This window comes from Myxocyprinus asiaticus, chromosome 21, assembly GCF_019703515.2.
Source record: "Myxocyprinus asiaticus isolate MX2 ecotype Aquarium Trade chromosome 21, UBuf_Myxa_2, whole genome shotgun sequence".
Taxonomy (NCBI): domain Eukaryota; kingdom Metazoa; phylum Chordata; class Actinopteri; order Cypriniformes; family Catostomidae; genus Myxocyprinus; species Myxocyprinus asiaticus.
The window spans coordinates 38,418,887-38,436,832 of record NC_059364.1 but is presented as its reverse complement, the minus strand read 5'-3'; the positions used below and the strand labels follow the sequence as shown (position 1 = coordinate 38,436,832).

At 39.0% G+C, this 17,946-nt stretch overlaps 1 protein-coding gene across 6 annotated transcripts in view; it reads right to left on the bottom strand.

Annotated features, from left to right (window-relative positions):
* LOC127412298 (protein quaking) overlaps positions 1-17,946 on the bottom strand; it is a 138,436-nt gene that overhangs the window by 73,183 nt on the left and 47,307 nt on the right. For all 6 annotated transcript variants that reach the window (XR_007892407.1, XM_051648545.1, XM_051648541.1 and 3 more), the window contains exon 2: positions 16,185-16,327. Coding sequence is in view for 5 of the 6 variants with exons in the window: in XM_051648545.1 (XP_051504505.1) it covers positions 16,185-16,327 (143 nt within the window). In the remaining variant the exon portion in view is untranslated. The remainder of the gene's footprint in view (positions 1-16,184; positions 16,328-17,946) is intronic.

Sequence of the window (17,946 nt, the reverse complement as noted above, 5' to 3'; positions counted from 1 at the left end):
TTTTCTCAACTTTTCTAAACTGATTGGAGCCGATGACCACCGTTTGCAGCTTTTTTCATTTATTTTGTGTTCATTTTTATTTCTCGAAAGGATACAAAAATTGATACATAACTCCTGAGCTATGAAAGAGCAACAGTCTGAGCAATTCAATTTGCTGTTTTAGATGCAAGTTGACGTCACCACAACTGTACTGAAATAATTTGGCATGTGTTTAATGCTAGTAGCAGGTGTCTTATTTATGACACAATGTTTAAGTAATTTGGACGCAGCTTTTCGAGTGGACACAAACCCACTACTAGCACACAAACACACACAGAGTTCCAACAGACTGAAATTAGACAACTGCAAGGGAATCAGTCAATCAATAGCACTCCCAGATCATCAGTACAGGAAGTACCTTGATAAAACGTTTGAGATCAAGTGTTGTAGATATGGAGGCACACGTGGTTAGACCTCTCCAAAAGAATCACAAGTCCCCCCTACATCCCCTCCCCTTGTCCTGCACAATAATGAAAACAAAAGACATCCTGCAGCAGAGAATCAGAGCGCAGTGTTATTAGAAGCCGCACGATAATTAATTTGCCTATTATCAGAGCAGACTCGTTTATCTTCATAAGATAATACCATCACTCGCAGTCTCTGGCAGGCTTGCATTTGTGCCATCTTAAACGGCCCTAATTATGTCCCCGCTGCCTATTTTATTGTATTTGATGGAAAACACACTTAATCTCTACTGTGCAGACTGAGTAAATAGGCTCCAGCCTTGAACAGCAGATATAAGAGATTCCATTAAAGCCCAATGCTTTTTTATGTGGCTTTTGTTTCTGGAGCGCTAAAGAGCTGAGGTAAGCTGTACGCCGATGAGGCCGATAAGTCAAGCTGTCTTTATCCACCACCTTTTCACACAATTCTAGATAGAGGGGAAATTTGGAGTGGCAAATGACCACTGATATGATTTCAGGCACTGAATCATGTTTAGATTTATGAATAAAATAGACCAGGGGTTTTTACACAGCATTAGACCTGAAATAATCAAGCAGGCTATAATGTTTAAAGTTAAGACTGAAGGTCTGGTGGTTAAAGATTTTGTCTGCTAACTGAAAGCAGAGGAAAATTATGTTGCTCGGAGGTTTCACTTTAGAAGCAGGAAACTTAATGGAGTTCTCAGTATAAGTATTAACTCAGAATAATAGACACATGTGAATTTAATTACATAATTAAAGTCAACATGCAACGTTTGCAACCCATTTTACTTCCGCAATGTAACATGTATGGTGAGAATTGATTGGATCTTGAAAAGTGGGCGTTACATACCAAAATGGAGCCATGTGGTTGCAGGGGTACCTGCAAAATGTAAGTAGAATTCGTGTTGTGAGCCGAAACATTTTAGAGGCTGAGCATGTCCCCACCATCACAACCACCAAAACCAAATCTTCACATCTCTTTATATCTACACCTGCATTAAATGGCCTATAATTGGCTTTTCAGCAAAAATTTTAAGTAAAACAATTAACAAGCACAAAATGACTCAACTAAATGTAACAAATAAATGCTGGAGAAGGCAACATCCAAAAATATCAAAACACTGTTTTGGCCAAAACATATTGTAGTAGTTCTCCCCTATATAGTATATCTAATATACTGATGACATATTGTAACTACAATGGTGTTTGTCTGGCCTCTCATTGATTCAGACTGATGTTCACATGTTCATGCGGCAGTGTAGCCATCAGGAGTTACAACCGGAGAGGGAGGATCGAGGTGCCCAGCGGCCATAAAGCTCAGGGCTGTGGTGGTGTTGTGAGCACTCATCATGTCCTAATGAACCCTAATTAAACTTATTTAGCCGTGAGGTGATTCAGAACGCCGCTGCACCTCTCCCCTGTGAGCATGTTATTGTTCATTATCAGAGTAATGAGAAGACTAGCGCATTTTAGACTTTCACATGGTGAGGTTATGTAGGTGCTGGAGTCCATAACCTTATTCTGGGAAATGCCCGGCCTTATTGAAACCATCTGTTCAAATCAGAACCTGACCATCCACTTATAATGCAAGGTCTTCATGTATCAATTATCACCCACTGACCGCATAGCTATCTATATAGAGTGGTGGTGGTGTAGTGGACTGAAGCATTGAACTGGTAAGCAAAAGGTTGTTGGTTCAATCCACACAACCATCACCATTGTGTCCTTGAGCATGGCATTTAACTCCAGGTTGCTCCAGGGGGATTGTCCCTGTAATAATGGCACTGTAAGTTGCTTTGGATAAAAGTGCCTGCCAAATGTAAGTATGTAAGGGAAAATCTTTAGTCAGTTGGTCATTACTGCTAAATAAACCCCAACAGGATGGTCAGGACCTTGATGTAAACTGCTTATTACATGGTTACTTACCAAGTAAATAATTAAATGGACATCAAATATTGATATAAGCTTAAATTACATTCTTATGTGAATAGAAAGACCACAGAGACTCCAGAAACAGCTCAATTCAACCTCCAGTTTGTGTCGGAGTTCTGTTGGTGTTTATATTGCAAAAATTACCATCTGACTGCTCATTATACTGCTTATTACAAGACTACACATGCCAAATATATAAATAAATAAATGGACATAAAATATTGATTTGAGTTGAAATGATTGTATTAGCTTACTAATAGTAGAGTAGAGTAGAGTGATATGATAAGCAGGAAAGATGACTAGCAATAACCAGATGACCGGTGAAATACCAATTTATTCCAGGATGAGCGGCCATTATTTAGAAATGTCAGACCGCTGGATGCCGCGATCGTCCAATCAGAATTAGGTATGTCAGAAAGTTGTATAATAAAGAACAAAAACACACTAGCAACATATCCAGAAACCTGATATTTGCTCAATTTGATCGATTTAATTTGATTAATTTGGTATCAAACGTAATTACTTTCAAAAATATGCTGTCAATTGAAAATAGGTCAACAATTGTATTTTGGATTAGAAGCAAGTTTTACTCACAAGCTCTCACAACAATCAACTTAGCAGATGCTTTTATCCAAAATAACTTAAAATTCATTTAAGATTTACATTTTAACACTAGGCATGTTCCCTGGGAATCAAACCCATGACCTTGGTGTTGCTGGCACCATGCCCTACCAGCTGAGCTACAGGAACTTGTAGCCAGGACTTCTAGCCAATGAAAAATGTTAGAGCAGAACATAACTACAAAAATGTATGTTCACAATAGTAATTGCTGTTATTTGTAAGATTTTATTCATTTACATGGTATATACAAATTAAAATTCCCTAATATTTCCAGGTTTTCCATGACTGTAACAACTTTGTAATAAATTCGTAAATCAATGGATTAGATTTTCATTGATGCATTTTAACACCATTAATTCACACAGTTACAATACTGCAAGATAGGCTCAGATATTCCCACACACACACACACACACACACACACATTGGTGCGGCTATCCTTATGAGGACTCTCCACAGACATAATAATTTTTATACTGTACGAACTATAGATTCTATCCCCTAACCCTACCCCTACCCCTAAACCTAACCCTCACAGAAAACATTCTGCATTTTTACATTTTCAATAAAACATCGTTTAGTATGTTAAGCGATCTGAATAATGGGGACACTAGAAATGTCCTCATAAACTACATTTATAGCATAATACCCTTTTAATTACCAGTTTGTAACCTAAAAAAAGTCCTCGTAAACCACTTAAACCTGCCCACACACACACACATACACACAGACACACACACAAACACACACACACACACACACACACACACACACACACACACACACACACACACACAGACACACACACACAGATACACACACACACACACACACAAAGACACACAAACACACACAGACACACACACACACACAGAAACACACACACAGACACAGACACACACACAGACACACACACACACACACACACACACACACACACACACAGACACACACACAGACACACAACACACACACACACACAGACAAACACACACACACACAGACACACAAACACATACAGACACACACACACACATGCACACACACACACACACACACACACACACACCACACACACAGAGAGATGTGTATAAACAATGAAGTCATACTAATTAACACCATCTGCTGTAGGTACGACTGCCAATATTTAACATCCAGTAGTTTTTCTTTCATTAGACCCTCATTCAGTTCTGAGTTATTGGTCCATCCCATCAGACCTATTTAATTAAAACAATGACACCTGGAGAGGGCAAGGGCAGTCTTGCAGATCTGCTGTATGACAGAACAACACACAAACACACACACACACACACACACACACACACACACTTACACACACACACACACATTAAACACAAACACACACGCACAGACACACACACACACACACATCTCAACACACTGCCCTTTAGATCCATATACACATGCAGCCGCAAGGACAAGCTCATACAAAATCACTCACACACTCTTGCTGTCTGAACACAACAGTCTTCCTGAAATAGCAGTGTCTTGGAGTGGCACAGTGCTGGTTGGGTAAGGTGAAATTATAATGTACTGTTAAACACCCAGAGGACAGACTTCAATGTATGAGAAGAAAACCAGCAAAAACTTTCATAAATGGACTTCATGGAAGATTTCAGGGGGTATTACCCATAATAGGATAAGAAAAATCACAAACGGGATCTCTTTAATATCTCAATTGTTTCTCCTAGACATGATAGACTGTTCAGAATGAAGCAAAAAAAGACACTTTTTGGTTTTCAGATGTTAGTTGAACATAAAGCAATTGCAGTTAGTTCTGAGAGATCTAGCATTATCTGGCTTTAACATTTTGTTATCAAATGCAGTTAAGTTATATTTTTAAGTGTAGCTTAATATACTTTTTTGGGGCCACTGTACACACTTGCAAAATGATACTTGCTTGAAGGATGACTAAAGCCAAGCAAAACGAGCCAAGGAGAAATCAATCTTGCAGCTTATGATTATAATGATTAATAATCAGTGATAGTTGCTCATCTTGACTGTGGATGAGTATGACCCAGAAAAGCACAACCTGGAAGAAATGATAAATGACAACAGACGTTTACTCGCGCACTCACTTGCTCCATGCTAGCTCTGTTCGACATTCAACAATTAAAATCTTTGTCCCCACAAAGACCCAGAGCAGAGAATTTATAGCACTCTTCCTCCACATCACAGTCTTCTCTTTACGGTATAATATCTCCCTTACACACACAGCAATAATAATGTAAAGTTATTCATAGATTTTCCTTTGAATGAAAAGCAACAATCACAGTGAGCAACATGTTTCCAGTCATTTGTGATTTGTCACTGGATAAAGATTATTAAAAGTCATTTTGATTCAGATCGATTTGCAAATAAATCAGTCAGGCCGTTTAGTGAACTAGGTTGACTGATTCTTTAAGAGGAACTTGAAGGCTTGAGAAAACAATCTGCTTGCAAAACAGACATCATTACGGTTTGTGAGCAAGCTTTGCTTTACGAGCTCTGACAAAGAGCAATATGTACATTTACACACTTAACAGAATCTTTATTCCAAAGCGATTTACAGTGAAATGACATTTGATGTTATCCATGAATAGCATAATAACACCATAACTGTATTTCAATGTTGTTTATGGACCTTATTAATTATTTGATTGTTTATGAGATTGAATAACGACTTACATTACAGTCTGTTCATCATACAAAGTATGACTTCAGAAGACTTGGTATATGACACACAAGTCACATGGACTACTTTTATGACACTTTTGGGTGTTTCTGAAGTGTTAAAGGAATGTCCTGGGTTCAGTACATTTAGATGTTACCACCTGAAGCATATTTTTAGGTTAACATTTTTTTTTTTTTTTAAGTGTGGGATTCAAACCCATGACCTTGACATGGCTAGCACCCTGCTTTACCAATTGCTCTTCCTCCATGGCCTGGAATATTCTCTCTAAAATTATCTCCCTCACACACACACACACACACAAAAATAACTATAGATTTGTACCTTTGAATGAAAGGCAACAATCGTCGTGAGCGGCCCTGCTCTTCTAGGACGACTGTCTTTCCCAGGCTAATAACAGTGTTCAGCAAATCAGAACGGGTGCGCGCTGCCGAGAGAGGGGCGTCACAGCACGATTTTGAAGGAGCAAATTAATTTCTGTGCCGCTGCGTGCCTGTCTGGAAGACGAGTGTGTGTGGGGCGCTCGGGGTGCGCGTGAGGCCACTCTCTCTCTTTTATCAGGCGGGGCAGGCCACTGTTCCTCTGCCCCGATTCCCTGACCTCATCATACCCTCACATTCATCACCGCCGCTCATCCCGGGCTGCTTATCTTTCTCACTCTTTCTTTCACACTCTTCCCTTCATACTTTACCTCATCTATAAATCTGTCATGTCATCCTGTCCCTGACCTAGAAATATCAGCGACAGCCTGCAACGAGGTAATTAGCGATTTTTTAGCCCTGCTCGGGAGGCGAATTCGTGTGGATTCTTGTATAAATATTGGGTCTCATTTAAGTAAAGCAGAATTTTTGTTTAAATTGTTTGTTAAATCATTCTTATGTCAATTTTCACTTTTGGTGGGCGTAACATTTTTAAATGTTTTGTTTTTCCTCAATGTTTTATATCACAATATTCAATATATATCTCAATATTTATAAATTTGCTCTGAAAGGCCTTAGAGGAAATTATTTTGTCATCATATACTCACCCTCAAAGCGCGGTCACATTTACCTTTGCACTGCAAAATTCCACCAGCGAAGAAGGCGTGGGTGGACATTGACCGTGTGTGAAACCAGTAAAAAATGAATTGCCAAAAATCCTCTTTGTAATTGCTGCACTTTATACACTGTGAGAGTGAAGTAAAAAGCCACTAAAGTTATATCCTTCTCCATTGTGAAAATTCTGTGCAGCTGTGTACGAAGCTCCGCCCACTCAGAGTTCACTTCCAAACCAAGCAAATTCCTATTGGTCAACGCAGCAAAATTGCCTGTCAAAGTTCACCAAACGAAGTCCATGTGAAATTTGCGAAAGGAAATTCTTCGCCACCAGAAGTCCATCGTGCAAAATTCACGATTGTGCGTATTTCCATTGAGATAACTGTATTTCGCCCACGGAACTTCACCATGCAAAGGTAAATGTGATTGGCCTTTAAGCCAACTTAAACTCGTATGACTTCTTTCTTCTGCGGAACACAAACAAATATATTTTGATGGAGATATGATTTGAATATGAATGCAAGTCAATTAGGTCCAACACTTCATTAATTTGAACTATTTTTGTATATAAACATGCACTACACAGACATCTTTGATCGTTATCATTTATTTCACGCCACTTTTAAAAGATGCGGTGTCAAGTTACAACTCTGAAAAGGAGACGTCGTCATGAGCGCCTTTTCAGCATGCACAAAAGACAGGCATCCGAGTACGAGCAGCTCATCGGCCAGCACATGGCTCTGATGGGCAGCCAGCAGGAGCACCGAGCTCTGGAGAGCAAGTCAGGCACTTTACAATCCTCACTCTCTAACTCCCTAGTTCACCACTTTGGACTATGTATGTTGTGTTTTTTTCGGCTCATTTTAGGGTGGATTGTTTGTGAACTAGTCATAATATTATTCAAGCTTTGCAAAGGAACTGTTATTGAAGGATGGGGCAGTTAAAAACACTTGGACGAGATCGCGAGTAAACAGTTCCATTCATAAATATTTCAAATGTCAAGACTGTTTGATAGTTTATGGTGCTGAGTGTTAAAAGTTGTGCTTGAGATGAACAGTTTATATATTCGGATAAAAAGTGTTGGATGTGCGTTATATTTAAACCCTGAAATTTTGTTTTATAATGTTGTGGGTTTGTTCATTCTCTTCTGATTGAGTTTCAAATATGGCTGTATTTGAGGAGCTGCACGATGCTAGGCAATCATAACAGTGGGCAATTACTTTTAAGTTTTAAGGAAGCACTTAAGCCAAAACCAATTGTTTCAGACAGATGGCCAGAGACAGGGTTGAGTATGATCATATATTAGTAAATTATGACTGTTTTGATGAAAAAACAACAACTTTACTAACATTAAAAGTGGACCTCAGGGAAGATAATCAAATTATAAAAAAGAGCATTTCATGACCCCTTAAATGAACACATTGAAGAATGTATTAATCAGGAAATTATTTCAACTGGTTGAGCATGTTACTAGCTACACTAGGTCACAAGTTTGATTCCCAGGAAATATTATATGACACATATTAATGAAAATGTATAGCTTGATTGTGACGAGGAGGAGGGAGTAGCTGGGCCGTGAGGATGGACACCTGGTGCTGAGTTACCCCAATCAGTGGGAGACAGATTAAGAGGAGCCGGAGATGCCAGTTTGAGAGAGAGGTGCACACGAAGCTGTGTGTGCGTTTATGTTTGGTTATGCTGAAAAGCAATTTTATGTTGTGTTTAATTAAAGTATTTTTGGTTGTTAACCCAGTTCCCGCTTCCTCCTTTATGATGAGCAAGAGACCTGTCTGCCACATTGATTAAATAAAATGATAAAAAAATGAACAATATTCATATGCAATGATTTATATGGACCAACATAACATTACAATGTAATAAACAGCAATCTCTACCAACATATATTTTTACTAAAGTGATGATACAAACAAAGCATGGAATCAGAGTTTTGAATTGATTCATTGAAAGGGATAGTTTGAACGTATTCACGAAAACTGACCAACTCTAATGCCAGTGTTTGCTAAGTTTAATTTAGAGACTTAAGTCAAGGAAGGATTGTGAAACTAGTCTAACGGCAACTAACTGGCCAAAAAAAAGTGCTTAACAGTCATTGCAATATTCATGACGGGGCTTGATTTTACATAACCATCGAAATCATTGTGAATATATTTGAAATATTTGGTCTGTGGATCTGTGGATGCAGCGGCGTGTGGTGTTGACTAACAAAGGTTTACTAAAGTAATCCCAAGCCCATGTTCATGATATCCATTTCAGATGAATGATGTTTTTTAAGACAGTGACATCTAAGGGATCAGAGATCACGCACATTCAGAAGTGGTTTTCGTCTTGCCCTTTACGCACTGGGATTTGACCTGATTCCTTGAATCTTTTAACTATATTGTGCACAGTAGAGGGTGAAATGCCCAAAATCCTTCCAATTTGTCTTTGGGGAACATTGTTCTCAAAGTGCTGGATTATTTGTTGAAGCATCTGTTGGCAAATTGACAAGTCTCGAATGATCCTTGCTCTTGAAGGAATAGGATGATTTTCAAGGCTCCTTATATACTGTGACATGATTGCCTCACATGTTTAATATCTCCTGTTTCACACTGCTTTGTTACTTTAACTCGTCAAATTGTTATTAGTCTTAAATTGCCCCTGTCTCAACTTTTTGGAGCGCGTTGCAATCTTCTGATTACATAAAAAAAAAAATTAAAAAAAGACAATGATATTCACAAGGTAAATGTGTAGTTGTAGTGCTTTCAATATAGCACAGGGTGAATATAATTTACAAATCACTCCTTTTTGTTTTTATTAGCATTTTTCATCCTGTCCCAACTTTTTTGGAATTGGGGTTGTATATGTACGACCACACATACAGGCACACATAAACACAGAGACAAACATGTACACAAACACAGAAACACTGCAACCCTCTATCAATCGTTTGAAGGTGGTAATTGTTATCTCTGTGAAGTTGTCTCTTGAAGAGAAGCTGTGTTGTTTAATGACTAATAGTTTAAAGTTAATGGTTGTCCAGAGGGGGTCTCGTGCAATTATCATGATTTCCCCCCTCCATCAGATGTCTGCTGGGAGAGACCGAGGTGGTTTTGACATCAATACAGGAAATAGAGAGATTACAGGGATCTACACCAGAGATACTCTTAAAGCAAGACTTAAAGGTGAAATGTGTAATTTCTGCGCCACTAGCATCACCAAACGGAACAGCAAAAATAATTACTGCTGTCATACAGGTTTCCTGAACACTCTATATCCATTTGCCATTGGTCGATAAACAGACAGTCCCACCTCAAACTCACACCACTGGTTGAGCCCATGTTGCTATGACAAAAGCTTAACAAGAAAAAAACTTTAAAAGCGTCACAGAACCACAGTGTTTACACTTTCCAGGGAATCAACCTCTGACAGGTTTACTTAAAGGTTCACTCAGTGGGGGCCTGTGTAGCTCAGTGGTAAAATACACTGGCTACCACCCCTGGAGTTCACTAGCTTGCTAGTTCGAATCCCAGTGTGTGCTGAGTGACTCCAGCCAGGTCTCCTAAGCAACCAAATTGGCCCGGTTGCTAGGGAGGGTAGAGTCACATGGGGTAAACTCCTTGTGGTTGCTATAATGTGGTTTGTTCTTGGTGGGGCATGTGGTGAGTAGAGCATGGTTGCCGCAGTGGATGGCGTGAAGCCTCCACACACGCTATGTCTCTGTGGCAACACACTCAACAAGCCACGTGATAAGATGCACAGGTTGATGGTCTCAGACACAGAGGCAGCTGGGATTCGTCCTCCACCACCCAGACTGAGGTGAATCACTACACAACCATGAGGACTTAAAAGCACATTGGGAATTGGGCTTTCAAATTGGGAGAAAAATAAAACTGAGGTTCACTCAGTAATTTTTTTTCCTCATTTAAAAAGTTTTACTTCTAAAGAAATTAACAGTCATTTTGAAACATATGAATGCAATCATGACCACTCATGTGAGATGAAGAGTCCAGTCATATTTGTAACCTCATAAAGCTCTTTTATTTTACATGGGGCAGGGGCGCCTCATGGTGGCAGTCATGCAAGCATCACATGACCAGCTGAATACTATTCGCTTAATCTCAGTAACCACCCTGTTATTGGACACTTTCATTCATGCTTTAAATTAATCCTGGTTTACTGTGCATAGTGAGTTTCTACAATGACATTGGTAACTGAAAACTACTGTGCTTGAATGATGCAGCATCCAGGTCACTAGATGTCAGTGTGAGCCAAAGTAAGCCACTTCGACATACTTAAAAAAAATTACTGTGTGCAGTTTTAACATTGTCTCTTAGTTGCATATTAGGCGGGGATAGGAGAAAACCATTTAAAATATCCCTGTAAATTCACTTGACGAGCATCGATTTATAAACGATTTGATCTACTACACCAGATCTGATCTACAATCACATTATCTAGGTCTGTTAGATCGATTTTGAAAAACAGGACTGGTACGATTTCAGTCAGACTAGCACATTTGCATGACATTTTAAAAAGATGATTTATTGCTTTAATCCGACTGAAATCTAACTTTTAAAATGCATGTAAACGCACTCAATATGTCACAAACATTAACATGCTTAATCTTTCAGAGACTGAAATGACATAAAAAAAAAGGAATACAATTATAAAGGAGAGTATTTTTAACCTTCTTCTAACAACTCTAATATTCAAAAGATAGTTTCACTTTCATGTTCATTATGAATGAAAGACATTACAAACAACATCTCTTTTAAAGAGAAAATAAGGCACTGACTTCATAGTTTTACACTTGAGCTCATCCACTAATGACTTGAGAGACTTCAGAAGACATGACAACGTTTCCGGTAAGGGAACATAGTGAGCAACGATGCTCCATGATTTTTATGGTGCGTTCTGGGAATTTTTAGGGAGCGAACATTTCAGTGCACTGGAAGGATTCTGCGATTGAGACAGCCCTAGAAATGGCCGACATCCAATCAGTGCTCTGACTACTGAAATAGGGTGCTGATTAAGACACACAAAATCATTGAATTAATTGTTTGTTTGTTTTTTTACATTTAAAGTAGGTTACTTTATACTTTTATTACAAAAAATAAAGTTCCATTTGTGTTCATACACCCTCTCTCACACAGATGAGCACACACACTCTCTGTGGATCTGGAGGACTCCATTTACACTGAGGGCTATTTGAGAACATCTCATTTTATCACTCATCCTCTCCACCTCCTAATGAACCCCAACTCACTAATAATTATCCTGTCTGTCCTTCAGAGCAGCAAGGGCAGCCAGAACACACATACACACACATGGGTGCGGCTATCCTTATGAGGACTCTCCATAGACATAATGATTTTTATACTGTACGAACTATAGATTCTATCCCCTAACCCTAACCCTACCCCTAATCCTCACAAAAAACTTTCTGCATTTTTACATTTTCAAGTGATTTGAATTATGGGGACACTAGAAATGTCCTCATAAACTACATTTATAGCATAATACCCTTGTAATTACCAGTTTGTAACCTAAAAAAATGTCCTCGTAAACCACCTAAACCCGCCCACACACACACACACACACACACACACACACACACACATACACACACACTCACCGATGGCCTTTACTGCAGTGTTGGCCCACTCTCACAGCTCTCAGACTTTTAAGAGCAGCAGCTAAATAACCAAAAATTCTCCAGCGACTGCAGACAGGAAGCACTAAACTCTTGCAATGTCGAGAAGTAACTGAATATGAAATTCAGTTTGCTTAAAGTATTATAAATAGCACAAGATACAATAAAATATAAATTGGATTGCATTTCTCTGAAAAAATAAATACAATTGCAAGCAAGGATAGAAAACTTTTTAGATGAACAACATTGACTTTTAGGAGCCATTCACACAAGATGCATTCTTATGTTCCACATTTAAGATGTTGGTTCATGTTAAAAGAAGTTCAACTTTTTTGAACATGAGAAAGTGTCTTGTGTAAACGGCTCCTTAAAGGGATAGTTGACCCAAAAATGATTTGTTGACATGACAAACAGGAGATGTTAGACAGAAGTCTAAGTCACCATTCACTTTCATTGCATCTTCTTGAAGTGAATGGTGACTGTCAGTCCCTAACATTCTGCCTAACATCTCATTTTGTGCTCCACTGAAGAAAGAAAGTCATACAAGTTTGATCCAACATGAGGGTGAGTTTCATTTTTGGGTCAACTATCCCCAAGTATCCATTCAAGGTATTTTTATACATCAAACAGATATGTCAGGCCATGTTAACAACAACACATTTTCTCTGCCTGGCTCCAGGCACGGCATTTATATCGTTGAGGCATGAAGTAGTCAAAGACATGCGGTGCGACTGTTTCAGTGGCCACCGTGTGTTAAACAACACAGCTCTCCCGTGGGAAATATAAGCGAATAAACAGCCCCCTTGAACCAGGAAACTTCAGCAAAACAGAGGGCCTTAATCCCAAACTGTGTTTACACCCCTGCTGGAGAGACTCAATTTGTGCTGCCTATTTGCAGGAATCAAGCAGCGATAGAATAAGTTAATTGGGATCAATCAGGTCGAAACTGGACTGGCACCCTAGGGCCGGGAGCCTTAGGCGAGCAAGATCTGACAGTGATTGCTTGAAAGATTTGTTTACTACTGACCAAGGATTGTTGGTGATGTGGTTGAGCAGGTCTGACACAACACAAACTGGAAAGTTGAAGCAGAATTCAATGTCACCCCTGTTACTAGAGCTTTTCAACAATTGATGGACAGAGAAGAGCAGCATGCTAACATTTTTAGTAGAAACTTTGCAAAGGAAGTGCTAAATTTAAAGGACTAGATACCAAAAAGATTCTGTCATCGTATATTCATGTTGTTTCATTTTGTTAGAAACTCATGACTTTCTTTCTTCTATGGAACACAAAGGGTGAATTTTTCAAGAATGTCCTGGCCACTCTTTTCCATATAATGAAAGGGAAGGTGACAAATGTGGCATTACAACAGGTTTGACGTAAATGATGTCAAAAGTTATTGGTTCTCTCATCTCATGACCGAACGTCATTGACGCCATATTTTATGGTGCTTTTATGATGATGTTTGGTCATTTTTGAGCTTGACAGCCTTTGTCCCTTTTCACTAGAAATGGAACAATTGGGTTTGAAATGACATGAGACCAAGTAAATAATGACAAACTTTTCATTTTTAGGTGGCCTGTCTCATAGATAATAAATCAAAGGAATATTCTGGGTTCAATACAAGTTAAAGGTGAAGTGTGTAACTTTTTTGATGTCAAAATAGGTTCTACTATCCCAGTTTATTGTTCATTGACAACTATGTGTAAGCTATTCGTGGGTTTTCCTTCACGAAAAGTGTAAACACTGAGCCTCCCAGGCACTATCAAAGCACTGATGTTTATTTTTTGAGCGGCCCACTCAGTCCCGCCCATCCATTTCAAGCTCATCCTATAGCGTGAGTTTGGGGTGTGGCTACTTGTTCAGCTGGGGGAATATGAAAAACCATGGCAGATGTGTACAGAGGAAAAGAAAGTTAGCATCGCCTACAGAGAAATACAGAATGGAGTAAAACCAGAGTTAGCATTGGCGTCATATTTACAAGGTGGAGGACACACATACACACACCACAAATTATGAGATTGCTCTGGCAAACATGAGTGCCAATACAGTGATCGCCGCGCAAGCAGCTAATACACCATTGCCTTCCCCCCGTGAACAACAGCGATCTCGCCTAGGGCTATATAAATGGTCAATAACGGCGCTGCCGTTACGCTTACTAGTTACCAGAAGTACAATCCTACCTCATGTGCTGGATATCCCGCACTGCACACCCAGCTGCCGATCAATCCTGCAATGTTTCTGGACGAGCCAATTCCTGTGCCACGCTTTCCATCCGGTGTATGTATGTTATAGTGATCTTGTTCATTACGATGTTAAACGTTTATCACCTTTCATTTAGTACGGCCTATTTGTTCATAGGGAATCAGAGAGTGCGAAAGGCCGTGATGAGTATAAGGGATGTTGGAAAAGATTGTTTGAAAACATACTTTATTTTTTTTAATTCCATTTGGTGCCACTAGGAGCGCAGAAATTACACACTTCACATTTAAGCTCAATCGACAGCATTTGTGGCATAATGTTGAGTACCACAAAAAAAATATTTTGACTCGTCACTCCTATTCTTTAAAAAAAAGAAAAAATTGAGGTTACAGTGAGGCACTTACAATGGAAGTGAAAAGGGCCAATTTTTGGAGGGTTTTATAGGCAAAAAAAGTGTATAATTTTATAAAAGCACTTACGTTAATTTTTCCATTAAAACTTGTGCATGTTACTTTAAATCATCATTTTTATTCGTTTTAGGGTTTTAGTGTTTGTTGACATTACATCATCATGGCACCGAAATTGTAAAATTGGCTATAACTTTAAACAGAATAGGTTAGTAAGTGATTTTATCACACTTAAATCATGTTAACACACCTATTGTTTATTTTTTGTGGCTATACTTTTTAAATAGTGAGTATTTGAATCTTTATGGACTGGCCCCATTCACTTCCATTGTAAGTGCCTCACTGAAACCCAGATTTTTCCTTTTTTTTAAAGAACAGGAAGGACAAGACGAAATTAATTTTTTGTGGTAATCAATATTATGCCACAAGCAGTGTCGATTGAGTTTAACTTGTACTGAACCTGGAATATTCCTTTAAGTCTTTAATAAATTGTGCATTTCTTATCGTTGCCGTGTATTCATGCTTTCAGTTGTGATGGTTGGACTTAAATATTCACTTGAAGATCTCCAGACCATGACAGAGACAGAAAAAAAGCCTTGAATTTATATTGCTCAGCGACAGTCCACCGCAAACCATCAGCTTAATAACACAATAAATTAAATGGGCTCATAAAATGGACTTGAACACTTTGTGCAACCTCACTTCTTCAGTATGTCTTAATGAAATCAATATACTGGACGTGGGCCCATGTCCTAATGCAGGGAAAACTAGATTACATTGACTTGTATGTCTCTGTAATTAAATAAGAGCCATTGCGGGCAGCTGCAGAGTTATTTACCATTCCACTTACTCATTTAGGATCAGAAAAGAGCTTTTGTTTGTGTGTGTGTGTGTGCGTGTGTGTGCGTATACATTAATTCGTAAATAATTTTTAAGTGACCTTCAAGTGGTACCCTTGATTTGTCTAGTGCATGTGACTGAAAGGTACTCATACATATTGTGAATTTTTTCTCATTCAACTTTTAAACTAATATAACAAACAAACTGATATAATTGGAGCTCACATTCTTAAGTAATATATAATCAATTATTCAAAAGAGTGTAGTGGAAATATAGCTAAGTGTATTTACAGAAAAATGACTTTTACGGCTGTGTAAATGGGCTACAGATTTGATACTCACGTCAGGATATTCTTTAACAGGCACATAAAGTTTCTCTTGGAGCTGAACGATAGGGCCGACAGCATCCGGGAGCTCTGAGCTTCTCTTCTCCGTGCTCCCATTTAACGTGTCGTTGTACATGTCCTTTCGTACCCTGCTGATCTCTGAAACAAAGAGGAAATATAAACTATGAGTTAGTATCTATTTCATTTAGGATGCACAATAGGCCAGAACAGGATCAGAAACATCTGGGTAGCATTGAGATATAATGTCATGCTACATTTCTTCGAATGCATAACTGCTAAACTACCGATAGATTATATGCACTTTACTGTAATATGGCAGTAGAAGAGTGCAAAAGCTCCTTAAACGCTGTTCTTAAACATAATGAACCACAGAATCTCATTACACCATGTCGTAACCAGGCATGACATGACAAGATTCCATCAACAAACTTCTCTGTTCACTCTGAATAGTGAAAATGCTGCACGACACCACACAATTACAGCAAATCAGAACTTGGCTTGCAACTACTCATTTAGTACTCATCAACTAGTAATCCTGAAAAGCTGTCGACTAGTTGGCGAGTGAAGGTTTACCTTGTGAAAATAACACATATACTGGGGCGCAGAGAAATTGTCCTCCTGTTGTTACCAAATAGAACAAAGAGCAACTGAAGCAGAATGATAATGGCGACAGGAGGTTGAAAGTTCTGCTGCTGAAATTGGTTTGTGCTTACTGAATTGCAAACCACTGCCTCCATTGGCCAAAGCTGGAAATGTTGTTGAGGTGAAATGTCCACAGAGTAGGCCAAAAGTGAGTTGTATTTTTATCAGTATCAGTAGCAACACTGGGAAAGGTGAACACATCTGAATTGATACAAAAATATCTGATCAGGGATGGCACATGTCAGTAATTCGGCAGGATGGGGTCAACTTCAGCTTACTTGCACATTCGGAAGCAGTTTGTCGATAAGATCATGTTGACTGAAGTCATGTCATTCTCTATTGTGGAGGAGAATTTTGTACCTATGAGATTTCACAGTGGCCGAGTCTACCCAGCGAAATACCTCAGAAAAAAAAAAAAAACAAGTGACCAACAAAATGTCCTTTCCCTCATCTAGGATAGTTAGGAAAAAAACTCAACAATTTACATGGAAGATACATTTTGCCGTCTTCAAACAGCTGTAGTTTGATTTCTAAGTTAGTAGAACCACAAAAGTCCTTTCAAGACGATAGGAATACCTAAATAACCTAAAAAGTTGTATATCTATTTTGCCTGCAGGTCCCGGTGAGAGCTGTCTCTCAACTGCAACACAGCCTTACTCTTCTTTCAATGCAGCGTAGCTCTGGACCAATGAGGCCTGAAGGGGGTCGCACACCGGACACATGTGGCGGACGACATGGAGTATTCTAACATTTGAAACAATAGTTTTCTATGAATGTACGCACACCGCCGCCACCGCTCGCTGTTCTTTTCTAAAGGAAATGTGATTGGTGCTTGCCTGTGCCAAAAATCACCGCCACAATGCAAGGGGGTTGTGGGTTGTTTACAGGGTTTTACTGTGTAGTTGCTAATATGTTCTTAGTGGTTTATAGCATATTGCTATGTGTTTGCTGGGTGTTCTGGATGGTTGCCAGGATGTTGCTAGAGTATTCTGGGTGATTGTTAGGTCATTGCTACTGGCTTGGGCTTCCTGATATGGCTTACTTCCCAACTTCAATCTAAGTCTATGGGACATTTTTCCCGTTTTATCATTCGTCAGCTGAAAATTGTAAGTCAA